The sequence below is a fragment of the Melospiza georgiana genome, chromosome 4 (genome assembly GCF_028018845.1).
Source record: "Melospiza georgiana isolate bMelGeo1 chromosome 4, bMelGeo1.pri, whole genome shotgun sequence".
NCBI classification, from domain to species: Eukaryota; Metazoa; Chordata; class Aves; order Passeriformes; family Passerellidae; genus Melospiza; species Melospiza georgiana.
Window position 1 is genome coordinate 20,963,590 of NC_080433.1, and position 14,040 is coordinate 20,977,629.

General features: G+C 40.1%; 1 protein-coding gene across 1 annotated transcript in view; it reads right to left on the reverse strand.

Annotated features, from left to right (window-relative positions):
- ITPR2 (inositol 1,4,5-trisphosphate receptor type 2) overlaps positions 1 to 14,040 on the reverse strand; it is a 241,951-nt gene that overhangs the window by 67,456 nt on the left and 160,455 nt on the right. Inside the window, exons 38-43 of the mRNA XM_058022044.1 lie at positions 8,344 to 8,452; positions 6,603 to 6,790; positions 5,305 to 5,488; positions 4,455 to 4,711; positions 3,332 to 3,532; positions 1,270 to 1,380 (exon numbers count right to left, since the gene is read on the reverse strand). Coding sequence (XP_057878027.1) covers positions 1,270 to 1,380; positions 3,332 to 3,532; positions 4,455 to 4,711; positions 5,305 to 5,488; positions 6,603 to 6,790; positions 8,344 to 8,452 — 1,050 coding nt within the window. The remainder of the gene's footprint in view (positions 1 to 1,269; positions 1,381 to 3,331; positions 3,533 to 4,454; positions 4,712 to 5,304; positions 5,489 to 6,602; positions 6,791 to 8,343; positions 8,453 to 14,040) is intronic.

The window sequence follows — 14,040 nt, forward strand, 5'->3', positions numbered from 1 at the left end:
AATCTGAATCATTTCCACAGTCTGACCCTCTGCTATATTCACCACGATTTTTGCTAATTGAACGAGTTTGAGCACAGCCAGCCTCCTGTGAGCAGGATCACACTGGTCCTTGCAGAGGTGTCTCTGTGTTTGGTCACTACACAGAAAAGGTGTTCTACAAGCATGTGCTAGCCTCATGGCAATGGCAAATCAAAATGGCACTGGAGTGAATGCAGATACATCTTTACAGTGACTGAATTTGGACTTCAAAAGAACTGCCTGCATGTTCAAAGTTAAATGTCTGCCTAAGTGTTTTGCTAGAGGGGGGCCTGAATTACATTGCCATTCAAAAAAGTAATTACAGTTATTAAAATCATATGCAAGGCACTGTTGATTCAATGTTTCATTGTACATGATATATAGCTATACTAATTATTTTATTAGACATGTATAACATTGCCAATATGATGCAATGCAGCTACCACAAAGTATTTGCTGGTCTGGGGAGGAAACAGACCATCTGCAATGGAAATACTTAATTTGGGAGGCAAGAAAAGGCAATAACCCAGGGCTCCTCCTGGACAGATTCTACCCTGCTTGGCAGACAGTGCAGCTGCAGAGCTCCCCTCTGCATGCACTGGCACACAGACAGGAGAAACTTATCTACCAGACTGTCCAACCCTCCCCAGAACACAGAACAAAATTACATTAAAAGTCCTCCCTCTCTAGGCTTTGCCCTCACACTCTACACTTTGTGCTTCCCCTCAGAGGACACTCAGAAGGGAGATAAGGTACAACTTACTTGAACCTTGTTTTCAACTTTATTTGACACTGCAGGTCACCTGATGTATTGTTCTTTTTCACAGCATTTCCTTCTCAAATAATTTTTAAGAGTTCGGTATTTAGAGAGCATGGCTGACTTGCTGCATGCTGTACAGTGTGGCTGTTTATCAATCTTGAGAGATTTTACATCCACAATACAGACTTCTCATGCTATCTGTGTCATGCCTGATTGATAGGATTTAAAAAAAAAATCCTATCAATCAGGATTTTTGAGATGTTTGAGACACAGTCCCAAACACAGCAGTGGGTCAAAAGGCCTGTGGCAGAGGGCTTGATAAGGATTCAGAAGCTGAGATGAACTCATTTGCAAGATTTTTTTTTTCAAAGGCTTCTGAGGATACTGTGCTATGGTAAGATTAAGTAAATGTCAGGCTGCCTAGAGCTCTCCCATAGGTATGTCTTCTGTTGCTGCCCAAATTCAAATAAACAAATTTCCATATACCGTACCTTGAGTTGAAGCACCAAGTCCATGCAGTATTTGCCAAGAGGGTTTATGTCGTTCAAGATGAGAGCAATTATAATATCAATCCCATTAGACTCATGGGTGGCTATGCATGTCTGCAAAACAAGAGAAGAGAAGGGAATGGGGCAGGGGCAGAAGGGAGGGGAGGAGTGGGAAAAAGAGGGAGATGATACAGCCAGAGGGAGGGAGAGAATATATACATCAGCAAATTTCCAAAAGAAGGACCCAGAACTTAAAACACCTTGCAAGAGTAATGAAACCTTCAGTCAGAGCAGAACAGCCTGAAAACACACCACAAGAAGTGCTGGGGGAGACTTGTGTGTACAGAACTAACCCAAATACTGCCAGTAGTGAAATACCCAACTGGAAAAAAGGTGGTGCAAGCTAAAATCTGCTCCCAGAGAATCCTGCAGGGCTTGGCACCAAGCGGCACAACTTGCAGACAGCAGCCCTCAGGAGCACTGCCAGACTCAGCTGAGCACATGCCAGCCTCAGACATAAAAGAGAAGCTTGACTGCAAGCACAACCAAATTTGCACGCTCAGATTCTTCATTTGCCCTCAGCAGCCAGGATTAATATTGCTGTTGCAGTACAAAATGTTCATGGAAATCAAAGTTTTTTCTATGAACCTGGACGTGTCCTGTAAAGAAGAGTATTTCTGGATATGAAATTTAAAACTGTATTTGTGAGCAGTGGTACTTCCCAAATGCCTTTGCAGCTGGAGTTCTGGACCTTCCAGGACTTGTGCAGAACAGCCAGTTATACAAGAGCCTATGGCACTTTTTCCTCTGGCAGGTTTATGGGACAATAGGAAAGGAAAAGACAGAGAGAGGGGGAAAAATGAAAATGTGAGAGTGTGGGGCATTTGCCCCTGAAATATATTGAATTAGAATTGCAGTTGGTGTAAACAAGTGCAACTCAAATCCTGAGTGACTTCCCAGCAGATAGGTCAAAGTAATAAAGTTTAATTCATCATTCCCTTCCATATCAGTGTTCCTCCAGTGCTTCTCACATAACTTTGTTGGAAAACATGTTAACTTGTAACACTTTTTTATCTCCAGTCCTGTAGCTATACTTTTTTACAGTTGTTTTTCCCATCCCCAAGTGGTTTAAATATTACTGCTCAAAATTTATCCACTAAAGGACTTCTGTTTGTTTTTAAAATATTAAGTAAAGGCAGCTGATTACCAGCAATGGCAGTAATAGCACTTTACATTCCATTGGAGCACATTAATGAAGAAGCATTAATATTGCATGTATTTCTTCAGTTATTTCTAGCATAGAGAACAGATTGCTTCTGTCATTTGCTCACCACAATTTTCCCACTGCTAATCTATAGCAAAAATTCTGCAGTTTCATCCACTATGACAACTTTATTGCAACTTTAATTCTCTTCAGATCAAATATGGCAGCATGTAACCACATCCTTTACATTTCTACACTTCTTCAGCATGGCACTAAAGAGACTTTTACCAAAAGTCACAGCTGTGTGACTTCCAAAGGCTGCAGTGAGGAAGGCACAGAAGATCAGAAGCATGGTCTTTAGTGTCATCCATTTCACTACTGATCCATAACTAAAGATGCTAGGTGGTATGGCAGGAGGGTAAGTTAAACCTTGTGGCAGTTATGTGAAATAAGGAAAGTAAGTGTTAGCAAGATGTACAAACACCAGCAAAAGCAAAATGTGTGAAAATGAAACACACTTAAACACAAACAGTCTCTTTGCAATGCATATCCAAAACTCTGACTCCAAATCCAGTCTCACAAAGTGAGGGTTAAGCCATGGACACAGCAACATAAAACATGAAACTCCCTCCAAAAGGTCTGCAAATTCTCAGAGGAAGAAGAGGTACTACAGGAAGAGTCTGTTTTGAGCTCTGACTTAAAAGGGTTGCTCAGGCCTCAGGAAAGCTTGAAGCATGTTAAGACTAGTCATAGCAGCTCCAAGTGAATTTATGTTATCAGGAATCCTCAAAGGTTTGTGATAAGCAGCCAGACAGCAACATTCAGGTACAGCCTTCTGCACCCAGAAGTTCTTGAGCTTACCTGGTTTTCATGGCATGGCCCCTGGCAGTATTCTGTCAAGCTTTCCAGGGTCTGGTTGACAAGAGCCACGTTCCTCTCGTTGATGTAAAGCCCCAGCAAGCCCAGCCCACCTGTGGTGCTCCCACAGATGCAGTCCAAGAACTGAAGGGTCTCACAAACGAGGTTGTAATTTGTTTTATTGTTTTGATGTCTTAAGAAATTCTGGTGGGTGGAGGAAAGGAACACAAAACAAAACAAAACAAAACAAAACAAAAAACAAAACAAAACAAAAAAAGGAAGAGAGTCAAGGCAAACAAAGTATTTTAGTATTTTTTCATGAAAATGTTAAAGGATACAACTTATAACCATATGACTACTGTGTCTCAGGTACTGAAGTACACTGCACTACTATAGAAAATATAATAGGCCTTCATGCAGCAATTGAGAACTATTACCTGATTAAATCATGGAGCAGAGGAGGCTTAGGAAACTGAACTTGGCAAACATCTGCACTGGCCTTAAATGTCTTTTATACATCCTGCAGACCTCCTCCCAGTCACCCATCACAGCCCTTCTCTTGGAAGCTGTTGCCCCACAGCCAAGCAGGTCTGGTGGCACATTGTGGAGCTCAGCTCAAACCACCCCAACCACAGCTGGAAGGGGAGGAACCACTCCTGGCCACGGCACTGATGTATATTGGCAGAAAATACATTTTGCAGAGGTTGCTATGGGGACAGTAATTTCTACCAAAAGAACTGACAGCAGGGACACACAGAGCATCTTAAAGCCTTCAGCTGTGATACTCTGGGAAAGGGGCAGTACCCAGAAACTTCCTGGGCTCTTCAAATCTGTGGTAAGTGATTACCAACTATGCACAGGAACCTTACTAACAGGGACATTTAGACCCTGCTCAGTTCCACGTGGCTGTGCTGAGATCCCCAAGCAATTCTGAGGATATAAACATGCACTCCTCCAACACAGAACCCAAATGATTCTTGGAAAGGGTTCTTTTATCCCTTGGACCCAACATTTCAGACAGTCCTACTCTGTCACATGGGCCAGGCACAAGTGTGTTTTTCTCCCCTTATGAAGGTGCAGCCCCTCTAACATCACCCCTATAAAAGCTCAGCTCAAAACACTTTACCTGGAGCTCTCGGTTGTGGTTCTCACACAGCAGCTGAAGAAATCTCAGTATTGGCTGCATGATTGCAATGGCAGGGCTCATGATTGCTTCTTCTGCAGACTTCTCTTCTGCATTTGCAGCATCTGCCGCTGAGCCCATCAGGTCTATTTCTGGGTCCATTTCTCTTCTGTACACAGAGTAAGCCTTGGAGGTTGCAGAGGATGCTTCTGTTAACTGTCCTTTCATTCCCTCCTTCAGATGCAGAGTTGAATCCTTAACTGAAAAGAAGATAATTTTCCTTCATTTTTGAAAGTCTTTCTCCCCATTTGATTAAACAATAAGAAAACAATAATAATGAATGCAACTTTTCCTTTGTTGGTGTCTAACTCTTCAAAGACCTCTAGGCAACTCACAAAGAATATCAAAGCAACATTCATGCAGGGATAGCACGTTCCAAATAAACCACAAGCCAGAGTGAAATAGAACATTAACACAAAAAGCCCTACTATTTCTCTCCCATATACAATAAATGATGAGAACAATGGGAAGACCACAGGGTGGGAAATCAGTTCCTGAGCCTGCTCTTGTGAAATATCCCCAATAGCAGCAGTCTCTGCTTTTGCTCCTCTAAAAATACAGCTCAATATCTTTTATTGATGCAAACGGGCAGAGCTTCACCGATTTCATTAAAGCTAATTCCTTGTGGCCAACCTGAGATGGACTGTAATTCAGAGAAAAACAGGCAAAATATGCAAATTGGCAATGATTAATATTAAAGCTTATTGATCAACTCAGCAGAGCACCAGTGGTGCGGCACATGCAGTGTCAATATAAAGCCCTGCTCCCCTCTCTCCCAGGGATGCCTCCTTACCTCTCTTTTTGGGAACAGATATGGTGAGGTCACTGTCATCCTCCTTCTTTTTGCTCCCCAAATCAATAGTGTTCACTGTCACTGTGGATCTGATCTCCTGCTGAGCAGCTTTCATGCGATCATACAGCACTTTAAAGAACCTTTCTGACTTCTTCTGCTCCTTTAGTTGCTGGTAAGTCGAATACTGCAAAAAAAAAAGTCTTTAGATATCAATCTTCTAAGGAGGAAGAAATTAAAAATACACTTTTTTTTTTTTTTTTTTTTTTTTTTTTTTGTGAAACAAACGATGAATAATTATTTCACTTACACAGAACAAATGTTGGCCACTGCCTGACCAGTTCTTTCACAAAGTGATATACAAGGCTGGTAACAAAGACTGATGATAATATTTTAAAATTAGGGTAAAATGGTGAACTGTGCTATTTGCAGTCTTTTAAATGTCACAATATTGTACTTGAAGTTAAATTACTTTGTGACACTCTCCATTTCTCCAGACTTACTAGTCATTATATTCCATCTACAAATAACAGTGAAAAGTGACTTATTATGTAACAACAAGAGAAAGCATGGAACATCAAATATGCAATATTATAGCTTGGATTATATTAATTTTTTGGGCTACAGACAGAATTTATTATTAAATATTATTTTATGTTATTAATTCCAGTCCCTTAGTATAACTGTCAAGCAGGCTGAGGACCATTTGAAACAATTTGCAAACAATCCAAATTCTCTCGTTCTTCCCTCCTCATATTAATTCTCTCTCTTTCCTCAAACATCTGATTTGGCTAAATCTGGGTGACAACACCTAGAAACCATAGTTTAAAGCAAATATATAGAAAAACACCTAGAAACCATAGTTAAAAGCAAATATCTTCTATCAACTGGAATACTGGTCTTCTCAAATGACCAAGTTTTTTTCTCTTTGGAGATTTTGATAAATGTTTCTGAAGGTTTCTAGAAAATAATATGCTTTCATAAACTTAGAAGTATTATAATTTTTAGATATAATTTTTAATTTTACGAAGACTGACATAAAATAACTGGAGATAATGCTCACATGGCAGTGACCAGATTAAAAGCAGCACAGCGCTACACAGAGAGGGAGAGCTGAAAAACCTTTCCTTCTCCCGAAGAGCTACTGCATAGTAATAGGGCATATTTACATTTGTATTACAGTGGTATATATTCCAGTGACAAACTTCTCAGAGAACTCACAGCAAAAAGGTTCTCTTTATTTGTCTCCAGACCACATGCACCTGAGAATCAATATGTGAATAAGCAGATTAAACAAGTACCTGTGTTTGCGTATTTCCACCTTCAAGCAGCGCAATACCCAGCAGAATGCCCTCGGAGAAAATCCTGTCATTTCTGGTGTTCACTATCACATCTATGACCAGCTCTGAGGCACCTTCTTTGTCCAGGAGGCACTGGATATCAAACATAGTCACCCCAGACTTATCTGCATCTTGTCCTGAAAATCCACCTGCAAATTAGACAAATACACAAATACCATTCGTGTTTGCTTCACACACATATATGAAAATGAACCTATTAGTAGTGATAAAGCACACAATAGCAATGTAATAAATTTAATTTTGAAATTCTGTCAGGCAAAGTCCCCTTTGATAAAAACAAGATTTTTGTATGAAACTGCAATGTTGGGCTCTAAGAATAAGAAATAAAACAAATCCCTAAGTCATTGTTCTGTCAGGATATTCAGACAATAAATAAGATGGAAAGGACATTGATTTGTTCACTGAGCCCTTTTTTAATTCCACTGCTGCATGCACAAAACTGTGAGTCGGGTCATTGCTCGGAGATCCTTTTTAAATCTGCTCTTCAATCTCAGGCCTAATCTACAATAAAACTGTGTCCTGGTAAATCCACCCTGGTTATGGGTCTGACCTTCCAGCCAAATGCTTTTGCCACCTTCCACATCATCATCATTACCATCACCATTATGATGCTTTTTTTAAGAACACAGACCCAAGTTAATCCAAATTAAAGGTGTGGGTTGAAGAAATTTTGCTAAATTGTATTAGCTCATTAAATCAACCACCTTTTATTATCACAGATGATCATCTTTCCTGCTATACTTACTTCTCTAAAGATGTAACTGTGCCTACTTCATTAGTAAAAATACAGTACTGCTGTAATCAGCCAGTACTACTTTGATTAAACTGATTAAAATGCTTCAGACTTTGTGATGATGCCATACACACACACACTTTTTAGAGAGAACTAAAAAAATAAAACCGCAGTCTCTTATTTGTTAGAGAGCAAAATTTGGCACACAGAATGTTAAGACTGCAAAGATTTTCAGAGTCTATATTGTAATAGTAAAGAAGGAACAGCTGGGTAACATCTGCAAAAGTTGACAAATCTGGGCACGCTTTCAGTGTGCACCGAAAATGCAAAATGCAGTTCTGACCTGGCTCCATACCTAGCTCCAGCCTCATTTCCTATGACATCCATTATTATGGGTTTTCCTAGAAATCACCCTGCAGTAACTTCCTGTGGCTTCTACAGTAGAATGATACAAAAAATTAGCTTATAATGGACCTACAGAGATCATCTACTGAAACAGGAAGATAGGACAGGTTCATCAGAGTCTTGTCCAGTAAAGTTGTAACAAGAACCGACACATTCTACAACCTCTCAGAAAAATCTGTTCTGTTGTCTAAGTATTTTGTGAAAAGTTTTTCTTTAGATATTTTTCATGTATCAATAAAGGATCTGGAATGTCAAAAAATTCTTTAATTTCCAGAAACAACATCATCTCTCCAAAAGTTTTCTGCTTCACTGAATTTCTGGATGGTGATTTCCTGGTACCTGCTTTGGTACCTCCAAATGCACCATCTGAGACAAGTGTGAGCAACTTAAAAATAGAAGAGTCTGATACTACCTCTCTTCTAAGTGCTTACAGAACACGTTTGATTTATTTACCAACTGAATGCCTGGAGCATGTCCAATGTGCCTATTAGAAAAAATGGTGCTGCTAATTTTGCTCTCTTTAAATGATGTGTGTTGATTTACCTCCCACTTGTGCAGTTTTGCTGTAGCTGGCAGACAGGGGCCCATTCATACCACTTCCATATTCCCCTTTAAAGTACCGATACAGGAGGATTTTCCTTAAAGTGTTGCCCTTTAAGAGAAAAATAAAAATAGAAGAAATGAGAGTTATGGCCAATTTCCTTTGTTCGAAAAGCAAGCTGTTTAACACAGATACATAATTTAGTAGGTCTTTCCATTATAATTAGTAAGCACACAAACAGGAAAGTTGTCCAGAAAACAAATATCTAACAGTCTTATCTAACAAATCCCAGGGGGAAAATTCTAAAATAGTGTTGTATAAACTTTTTTGAAGTTTGTTTTAAACTTATTGATTATAAATAAAACACCTCCACTTCAGTAATTCTGACTGGCTATCTGTGAGATGTGTATATTGAAACAAGCTCCACAAATAGCCAGTGCTCTGCAGTCAGTGTGTCTGTGCCCTACCCTGCCATGGCAGCACTTTCTTCCTATTTTCTGAAGCTGAGTAGTACCACTCCCTTTTCTCTGATCTCAGATAATCCAGCTGATCATCTGAAAGAAGCCACATCACATAAAATATTAAAACAGAGATATGACATTTGATAGAACAGCTTAAAAAGCATTCTCTGTATCGCCTTGTTCCTTGACTTCCAAAACCACAACCAGTCAAAATTTGCATGCAGCTCTCTGAAGATCTTCCCTTTTATTTCACTTATGTTCTGCAACACAAGACACCCTGGATTGAGAGTCAGGGGTACCAATTACTTGGCATTTTTATTTTGCCTTCAGTCTCCACAGAACACCTGCAGTCCACACTCAGTTTTACAGAGGCAGAAGGTGACACAACAATTGTAGGCGTTTGTGTAACCTCAGATTTCAGAAAGAGGAATAAGTAAGATCTCCAATGCTCAACACAGAAGGGGGAAAATGGTCGCTTCAAGTGTTTGGCATTTGGCATTAAAATTGAACATTTTTTCCCCTACTTTTACTAAACTGCTGGTTTTAATGAAAAAAATTCTGAAAAATATGTGCACTAGAAGCATTCTCAGCATTCAGCAGCTTGCCAGTGCCTGCATATTAGTGCAGCAGTCAAGTTTTCAATCAAAACATCTCTGTGGCCGCCACAGACAGCAGGCAGCAGGAAAGCAAGTCCCAGACACTCCCACTCTCACTTCCCTGTTAACTTGGCAATATTTCCAGTGGCAACCACACACCACAGAGGGGCTTCACTGCTTCATGGACCTTGAAGACAATAGCCTTGTCCACCTGAAAAAAGTGCCAAAATGCAGGACTTTGTGTGCTGCCTGACAATATTAACCAGCCATTCTTTCCTAGCTCTCCCATTCTGATGCTTTCCTTTGATAAAATAGTCTGAATAGTCTGTACAGAATTCCCTCATACAGCCAAGGAAAGTACAAGGCCTACAGTAAAATATCAAAAGCTACAAATATAATAACTGCAAGAAAAATAAGAAACATCACCTACAGGGAGTTTCCTGGGTGGATTTTCCAGGTCAGATTAATCCAGTGTGCTCTGCATGACAGAGCAAGGCAAAGAACCAGAAGTCTCTGAGCACCTCACACAGATTCCTAACCAGCCTGGTTGTGATGGGGTTTAACCTGGAGTGGTACAAGTACAGTACCACTCCAGGTTAAACTCCAGGTTAACCTGGAGTAATGGACAAGTACAGTAACCAAGCTCATAAGCAATTTTAAGAAGGGTAAGAGCACCAGCTCCTCCTGCTCAACATCCTGTCTTTAGCTGGGACCAAAGTCCAGTGTTTCACAGCAAAGTTAACCTCATTTTCCTCATCTCCTGAAGAAGAAAAAAATATTAGTGATGGGAAAAGAGTTCCCACCAGAACTGATAAACATGGACTGAGAAAAAGGCTAAAGCCCCTTTTCAAGCTTTCGCAGGCATATATATCACAGAATCATAAAACAGTCACACAAATGGGTTCACAGAGCAGAAATCCTTCCTAACTCCCAACGAGGACCCAGTCCAGAATGGATCATGTCTTGAGACATGATCTTTTCAACAGAAAGGCTGGCATTTGCCATAGCATTTGACTAACCACTCAGTTTGAGTCAACCTCCTCAACCAGCAACCTCTGCAGCCTGCTGATGACTAATGGTAAATTATATAAACAGTCACAGAGCAGTCATGGGAAGAAACACCAAAAGCCATCTATAGATAGTTAAGAATACTACCTGTGGTCACGAGCTTTATTGTTCAACCAGAACAGCCCTTATTTTATCAAGAAGAATGTTTAAAACCATAAAATAGCTTTTGACTAATAAACTGAGTGATTTAGCACTGGGGTCTGAATACTAACTACCAGCACATCTCAGATCTTCCTCCTGCCTTGTTACCTTCAAAGACACCAGGGGATATGAAGATGTTTCTCCAGCTGGCTACAGAAAGGGGAAGGAATCCTGCTCCACCCATACCCAAACTAAGGAGCAGATTTAATTTCTTCTTCCAAGAAGTCTTAATTATTAGGATTCCTGCTCTCTCCCAACCTCCCATGAATCCAGACAATAGTTATACTTCCCAGAAGCTGAAGTGTCAAGAGTCAAGGATGCCGTGCTTGAAAAGCAGAAATGTGGTGGAACCTCTGCTTTGCCTGACAGCTGTGTCAGAAACGCACCCCAGGCTCAACCCACATATTTGCAAACTCGGGATCCTCATCTCCTCTGTGATGACCTCAGGCAGCCATATGACTTCCATGAGTCTTGTGAAATGAGCTGCCACTACAAAGAGCAGAAGGGCCCAGCCACACGAACCAGGGCTGAGGAATGCACAGAGAAACGCCCAAGGAATGTATCAGAAACACCCATCACCTCCAGCATGTGACTGTGAGGCACCATCCTAGAAAAAGCTGGAAAGACCCATCTTCTAGAAGAAGTGCTGATCCTGCTGGCATAGGTGTGTGGGAATGCTTTTATGGGAATGCCAGCAAACACAGGCAAGAACAGCCCTGTCACACGGACGAGCTTGTCCAGTCGCTGCCAGGACCAGCCAGACAGCCACGCCATTGATGTCCCTGGGAATGGGCTCCTAACTTAGCACAGCCACAAAATTAATACTGCCCAAAAGCAAACGATCACAGCAGCAGCATGAATAAGCAGTTTGCTGCAGCTACTACACACACTTGTGCCACTAAAGCAGAGGCCAAAAATAAAAGCACACTAAAGCAGTGCAGCGCTATCTTCCCTGATTACGTTTCTATACGAGGCAAAAGTCCTGGTCTTCCATACTGTAACTCTCCCCTGCTGGCTACAATACACTTTTATACCTCTTATTAGGGTATGGAAGTGACATGTAAACATCACTCAGCTGACTGCAATCCTTCCATAATGGATAGAACATTGTATAGCTTTGGAAAAAACACAATGAAACATAACAGTCTTATTGTTGCTGATGAATACCACTGCATTGTCCCTAACAAAAGCTAGGATAAAGACTGAGGACACAAGAAAGCAACAACTGGATATTGTTGTTGCAGTTTTAAATAGCTGGGGATTGACAGGCAAAAGTTTCCAATAGGGAATAATTATTCTAGTAGGAACATGTAGACACAAACAAATTCCATTTTCTCAGTCCGCATTTCATTATGCTCGTTGGTCTTTAAACTTGATTTAAATGCCTTAATACAATGGTTTATTCACTTGCCCTCTCTGGGCCTGCAAAAGGCTGGTTCCACATGAGGATGTGCCAGGAAGCAAAGGCTGAGAGAGGTACCTAAGGCTTACCATGGATACCTGCATCAGCACCAGCTCTCCCTATTACACCACCAAAACTTATCTATCCTGCCTTATATAACTCTGCACACTGCTTAAGGAGTTGGAATTATACATACAACATTCTGGAGGCTGAACAAGAGGGTCTGATGATCTCTTCTGGTTCTTAATCTGTATTAAATTAATGAAGTGGAAATGCTCAGATTATCAGTGATTACACAGAAAAGGCAGCTACATCCAACCAGTGATACAGTGGATGATGCTGCGAGCATATTTCAGCATTAATCCAGGAAGAGGTATGAAAACAAGGCTTATTAAATCTTCATATTTTAATAACTTGCAGCCAAGTATAGAAGAGGAGCTGTTGGGGATCTCTGGTCTACGAATACAGATTTTCAGAAAGTTTGGAAGAGACACAAAATCTCAGAGAACTCTGAGACGTCTCACATGCAATGATACTTTTCCAAAAGTACCAGGGAGCACTTACACTTTTTAATGATATCCAGCTCCCTGCCATGAGTTTGATGTCAGTTCTAGGAGAGACAAAGGAATGGCTGATTTTGCATTCCATTAACACAAAATTAAAGGAAGTTACTATATACTGATGGCAGTTTTAATGTTGGCATCATGTTGTAATAATCGCCTCAATACAGGTTTGCCAAAACAGACCTTCTGAAACTTCTGAAGATTATCTTCTGCTTTTGCTAAAAATAAAAATGTCATTCTCGTAAAGTTTGATAAACTTTGCAGTGTGACACAATGCTGTAAGGCAAAATTTTTGATTAAGTAAGCCCAGAAGGATAGTTATCAAGTGGCTTAACAACTCAGTGCCTGATAGAATTCAATGTGCAATTTAAAGCAAGAAATCATAAACAAATATATGGGCTTCTAATGGGCAAACTCATGAAGTATGTATTGTGTGCCTCATTTGGGGCTTTTCTTAATGAAATTAAATCATACAGAAAATAATTATTAATTGTGTTTGGAAAGGACACACACACAAAAAAGAGGGGATAAGGTCAAGTCACTGCTAACAATTTAGGCATCATTTATAAAACTGACTAGAAGTAAACAATATGAGTGTCATTATGTCCAAACCTCTGTATGTCTTATTAACAATAAAATAGAGAACCCACCAAAAAAATGGAGGATTCTGTTCTAGGAGGTCATGACTTTGGGGAAGAATGAAAAGCCCAAGAGAAAAATCAGTGCAATGACAACTCCCCAAATCCCACAATTCTGCAAAGGGTAACAAGAGCTGTTATGTGGGATTTGTGAGACTCTCTCACTTATTCACATGCAGGAGCACATTACTGTAGCAATAATACTACATCACAAGTTAGTGTCCACAGTTCAAGAATGCTGACAAATTGGATCAGGTTTAGAGAAGCTCCACAAGAGTGATTAGAGAATAAAACAAATCTTTTCATCAGAAATTCAAGGCATTCAATCTACTGAGTTTATCAGTCTAAGCATGAACTCTGTTTCTGACTATCTACATAAGAAATCTGATATAATGGATGACTTCAGTCTAAAGATAAAAGGTGCAAGACATAGTGGTGAGAAGCTGAAAATGGAGAAATTCAGCTAGAAAAGAGGTAGAGGCAGCTGGGTTATTCAGTTTGTGGGTTATGAATTTTATTTTTATTTTATATAACAGTAGTGGCATTTAGCTATTGGAACAGCTTAAGAAGAGGTGTGATAGTCTGTACTGCTGGCAGTTACTAAACCACGACTAGGTGGCTTCTCAGACAGAAACTATTTGAAGATCTTGTGGTCTATATTAGGAGAACAAGCTGGGTGAAAAAAATATGTCATCTCACATAATCTATGAAGACATCATGCTACCTTTTCCTGTAGTAAATATAGATGAGGCTTTCTATGAAGGCTGTTTAAAAGATACCTATTTCTACATGTTTCTTGTCATTATTTATAAATGAAATTTCTAGTCTAC